This window comes from Onychostruthus taczanowskii, unplaced genomic scaffold (genome assembly GCF_017590055.1).
Source record: "Onychostruthus taczanowskii isolate IOZ18803 unplaced genomic scaffold, ASM1759005v1 scaffold257, whole genome shotgun sequence".
Lineage (NCBI taxonomy): Eukaryota > Metazoa > Chordata > Aves > Passeriformes > Passeridae > Onychostruthus > Onychostruthus taczanowskii.
Genome location: NW_024499873.1, coordinates 28679 through 33583, shown reverse-complemented (window position 1 = coordinate 33583; position 4905 = coordinate 28679). Strand labels below are relative to the sequence as shown.

At 67.5% G+C, this 4905-nt stretch overlaps 2 protein-coding genes across 3 annotated transcripts in view; both read left to right on the top strand.

Annotated features, from left to right (window-relative positions):
• Positions 1 to 3768, top strand: part of PLP2 (proteolipid protein 2) — a 5789-nt gene extending 2021 nt beyond the window's left edge. Inside the window, exons 1-5 of one of the 2 annotated variants that reach the window (XM_041407165.1) lie at positions 319 to 464; positions 2107 to 2259; positions 2628 to 2723; positions 2996 to 3083; positions 3366 to 3768. In XM_041407165.1, coding sequence (XP_041263099.1) covers positions 378 to 464; positions 2107 to 2259; positions 2628 to 2723; positions 2996 to 3083; positions 3366 to 3385 — 444 coding nt within the window. In that variant the 5' untranslated portion in view covers positions 319 to 377 and the 3' untranslated portion in view covers positions 3386 to 3768. Of the gene's footprint in view, positions 1 to 318; positions 465 to 2106; positions 2260 to 2627; positions 2724 to 2995; positions 3084 to 3365 lie in introns of those variants that run through there. The other variant, XM_041407164.1, reaches the window with a different exon arrangement.
• Positions 3769 to 4715: 947 nt separating this feature from the next.
• FTSJ1 (FtsJ RNA 2'-O-methyltransferase 1) overlaps positions 4716 to 4905 on the top strand; it is a gene marked incomplete at its 3' end in the record, with an annotated part of 5335 nt that continues 5145 nt past the window's right edge. The window contains exon 1 of the mRNA XM_041407177.1: positions 4716 to 4873. The remainder of the gene's footprint in view (positions 4874 to 4905) is intronic.

Genomic DNA, 4905 nt, shown 5'->3' with positions numbered 1-4905 from the left:
CCCTTCCAAGCCCCGCCCCTCGGGGTCCCCTTCCCGCCACCGCCAGGGGCTTCCCCCGCGCCAAGCCCCGCCCACCGGCACTCGGAGGGGCTTCCCCGCTCCAAGCCCCGCCCACCCTCAGCTCCTCCCCCCAGGACCCCCTACCCAATCATCGCAGGGGGTTCCGCGCTCCAGGCCCCTCCCCCGGGACCCCCGGCCGGGGGTTCCCCCGCCCGGTCACGTGACGGTGCGCACCGCCCGTGGCCCCGCCCCCGGGGCTCCCTCCTCGTTCATCCCTAATAGGGGCTTCCCCCGCCGCCAGGCCCCGCCCACCCGCGCCACAGCTCCCCCAGCCCCCCCCCGCCGCCACCGCCCGCTCGGTGCCGCCCGGTCCCGCCATGGAGTCCAGCGGGGCCCAGAGCTGCCCCGCCACCTGCCTCGCCTTCAGCCGCACCCACAAGGGGCTGGTGCTCATCGGCGAGATCGTGAGACACGGGGGGCGTCGCGTGGGGTACCGGGGTGGGGTACCGGGCTGGGGACCCAGCGGCGTGGGCACCGGGGGGACACACCGGGACACATCTGGGTCCGGCTCGGGGCGGGCAAGCAGCGGGATGCCCGGTCCCTGTTGGAGGGGGCAGGGTGCCTCGGTGCCCGGCTCCTTTGGGGAGGGGGGACACGCCTGGGCGCTCATTCGGGGGGCGGGGGGATCCGTGAGTCCCGGTTTGGGTGGGGCAGGATGTCTGGGATCCCCGCTGTGGGGGCCTGGGGGCACCCCGACACGTGGGTCCCCGTGTCCGTGGCGGGCTGCAGGAGCGGGATGGCGGGATGCCGGTTTTGCCGGGGTCCCTGCTTTGAAAGGGATCGGGGGTACCGCGACACCGGGGTCCCCATTGGGGGAGCAGCGGGACACCGCGTCTCCCTCGGGGGATGCCCGGCTCCCGGAGCGCTCCCGGAGCGCTGGGGCCGGCACGTGCAGTGAGGGAGCCGGGTGTCCGGGGGTGACACGCCCGCAGTGTCCCCCGTGCCGTGGGACACCGCAGGCGCCGCTCCCCCCGCGCCTCCCGGTCCCGCTCGGGCGCGTGGAGGGACAACGCCCTTGGGGAAGGGGGGGCGGGCGGGGAAGGTGAGAAGGGCGGGGCCAGGGGCCCCGGCTGCAAAGGCGGAGCAGCCGGATGTCTGTCTGGCCGTGCGCGGGGAGCAGCGGCGCTCGGGCGGTGCCCGGCCCGCCGTGCCAGCCGTTATTGCGCCAGCCTCCCGCGTCACGGGGCAGCGCCGCCTTTGAGCGCTCCGACCTCTGCCCCTTTAAGAGCCCCCCGCCCGCCGGGCCCCACCCACGCCATCACCCCTTGACGGGTGGGTGGGTGGGGGCTGTTGTGCCGTTGCCATGGCGACCGTTGCCGGGAGACGGCCCCGCCCCGGCGCTCCCACAGCGGCGCCCTTGTCCCGCCGCCCACGCGGTCCCATGGGGGGACATGGGCGTGGCCACGGGAGGCGCTATGGGGGGGTCTATAGGTGACCCCACAGCGGCCTATTGGGGGGGGGGTCTATAGGTGACCCCACAGCGGCCTATTGGGAGGGGGGGTCTATAGGTGACCCCACAGCAGCCTATTGGGAGGGGGGGGTCTATAGGTGACCCCACAGCGGCCTGTTGGGAGTGCTATGGCATATCCATAGAGGACCCCATAACAGCCTATAGGGGGCGCTATGGGGGAATCTATAGGTGACCCTACAGCACCCTATTGGCACTACAGGACATCTATAGGTGACCCCACAGTGGTACCAAAGAGGTGCTCTAAGAGTCTGTAGGTGACAGCCCAGAAGCTGTAGGGCCCTACAGGATAGTGCTCAGGATCCCTATAGGGGCCACTGCAGGCATTCCCCCGGCAGTCATACACGGGGTTTGTATCAGCGCCATAGGGGTCTCTGAAGGCACCAGAGGGTCCCTGCTGTCCCTTTATGCTCCTTTAGGGAGCCTGGCTGCAGCTCACACACACACACCTATAGGGCACACAGCACACACCCCATAAGGGCTGTGTGTATAATGGGGCACACCTCAGGGGGTCTCTGTGGGGCTCAGAGGAGCAGCGGGCGGATCCCGTATGGATCCCATAGGTCCCTGTCGCACAGGTCCTGTGCCTGCTGACCCTGGTGTGCTTCGGGGCGTCGCGCTCGGGCTACCTGGGGCTGGCGGCGGTGGAGCTGGTGTTCGCTGCGCTGGTGCTGCTGGCCTGGAGCTGCCGCCTGCCGCCCCGCATGCAGCTGCTGCACTGGGGCTGGAGCGTGAGCAAGGGGGCTTGGGGGGATTACAGGGGTTTGGGGAGCACTCGTCGCGCTCGGGCTACCTGGGGCTGGCGGCGGTGGAGCTGGTGTTCGCTGCGCTGGTGCTGCTGGCCTGGAGCTGCCGCCTGCCGCCCCGCATGCAGCTGCTGCACTGGGGCTGGAGCGTGAGCAAGGGGGCTTGGGGGGATTACAGGGGGTTTGGGGGGGCTGGGGGCAGGGTTGGAGGTCCTGCAGTGGCTGAGTGGGGCAGTGTCCCTGAGGACTGGAGGTCCCCAGGGAGTCTGGGGGTCCCTGGGGGGAAGCCCTGGAGTTTGGGAGTCCCCAGAAGGCTTGGGGGGTCTCTGAGGGGTCCCATGTGTGCCCCCCAGGACTTCACACGCTGCGTCATCGGAGCTGTGCTCTTCCTCATCACCTCCCTCATCGTCCTCGTCAGCCACCACAACGGCGCCGGCATCGCGGGAGGGGTGAGGGGAGAGTTTGGGGGGCTGGCCTGGGGGGGGCTCTGATCCCCCCTCGGGTGTTGGGGCTCCTGACCAGGGGGTTGGGGGGTGCAGGAGGGGTTTGAGGGGTCTCTGACCCCTCCCGGGTGTTTGGACTCCTGACTGAGGGGTGTCTTTGTGTGTGTGGGGGGGTACAGGGGGGTTTGGGGGTCTCTGATCCCCCCAGTCTTGAGGGGTGCGGGGGGTTTGGGGGGATCCCGGGAAGTTTGGGTGTCTCTGACCCCCTGTACCCCCAGGTGTTCGGGATCCTGGCCGGGATCCTGCTGGGATATGACGCCTACATCACCTTCCCCCTACGGCAGAGCCACACCGCCGCCCCCACTGGTGGGTACTGGGAGCACTGGGAAGGGGCTGCTGCCCTGTGGGAGGGCACTGGGAGCACTGGGAAGGACCTGTAGGGGACAGCTGGGAGCACTGGGAGTGGGGAGTAACCTGGAGAACTGGGAAAGGGAGGGCGGCCCTACTGGTGGAACTGGGAGGAACATACAGGGGAGAACTGGAAACACTGGGAGGAGATTGCTGCCCTGTGGAGGGTACCGGGGGGATCCCCAGAGGGTTTGGGGGTCCCTGGGGTGTAACTAATCCCCCACTTTGTGCCCCCTCCAGATGCCCCAGACGGTGCCTGAACAAGCCAAGAACCCCAACGGAGACCTCCCCAAACCTCCCCCCGCACAGGGGGACCCCCAGCCTTAAATTATTGAGGGGTCCCGACGCCTGGGTCCCCCCGGGGGGGGCAGGGGTAGATCTGGGGGTCCCTCAGGGGTTGCCCCTCCCTCAAACGCCTTTGCAAGTGCCTTGAACTGCCCGTGCCTCAGTTTCCCCCTGGGGAGACCCCCTCAGGTTTAAAGGTGCCCTTGCCCCTCACGGGTTTTGGGGTGCCCGCCTCAGTTTCTGGGGTGCCTCCGTTAGTTTGTGGGGTGCTCCCCCCCCTGCCACCCCCGCACTCCCCCAGCCTGCAGGAGGCTTTTGGGGGCAATATATTGGGAAATAAAGGGTTTTTATTACTGCATTACCGGTTCCGGTGGGTCTGTCACAACAACAGCCCGTCGAGGGGTGTCTGTAGATCCTGAGGGGGATTTTCCCGTAATGGACCCCAAACCCACAGCCCACAGCTCCAGCACGCCCCAAACCCTCCTAACACGGTTCTGCCTGGTGAGAAAATCCTCTCCCCTCATGGAAAAAGGGCGGGAGACCCCCCTGGCCCGGGGAAAAAGGAAGCAAAACCCTTCCTTCCTCTCCTCACGGAAAAAGGGGGGAAACTCCTCCACCCCTCACGGAAAAAGGGGAAGAAACCCCTCCACGCTCACGGAAAGAGATGAATCCCTCCAGCCCTCACGGAAAAGGGCGAGAAAACTCCCCATCCATCCCTCAGGGAAAGAGGGAGGAATCCACTCCACTCCTCACTGAAAAAGGGACGAACCCCCTCCATCCCTCACGGAAAAAGGGGGGAAACTCCTCCACCCCTCATGGAAAAAGGGAGGAAAGCCCTCCACTCCTCACAGAAAAACGGAGGAACCCCTTCCACCCCTCACGGAAAAAAAGGCAGGAAACTCTCCCCCATCCCTCAAGGAAAAAGGACGGGAAATTCCCCCTCCCCTCACGGAAAAAGAGATTAACCCCCCTCCACTCCTCAGAGAAAAGAGAGAGGAAACCCCTCCACCCCTCACGGAAAAAGGGCGGGAAATTCCCTCTCCCCTCACGTTAAAACGGAAGAACCCCTTCCACCCGTCACGGTAAAGCGGAGGAACACCCTCCAGCCCTCACGGAAGGGAGGAACCCCTTCCAGCCCTCACGGTAAAACGGAGGAACGCCCTCCGCCCCTCAGGGCTCCCGCACAGCGATAAAGGGACAGCAAAGTTCCCGCTCCCCTCACAGAAAAAGGCGGGAAACCCCCACGCAGCTCGCGCCCCGCCCCGCGCATGCGCAGTACCAAAAGGAGCTTCCCCCCCATGCCATCCCCCGCGCGCCCTCCCCTCACGCTTCCCGCCGCGCGCACGCGCCCCACGCCCGCCGCCCGCCTCAGCCGCCGCCGCCGCTCCGCCCTCACCGCTCCCGCCGCGTCCGTTCCTCTTTCCTCCCGCGGCTGCTCCCCGGTCCTTCCCCGGCGCGTCCCGGTACGCCGGCGGGCGGGAGGGGCCGGGCGGGG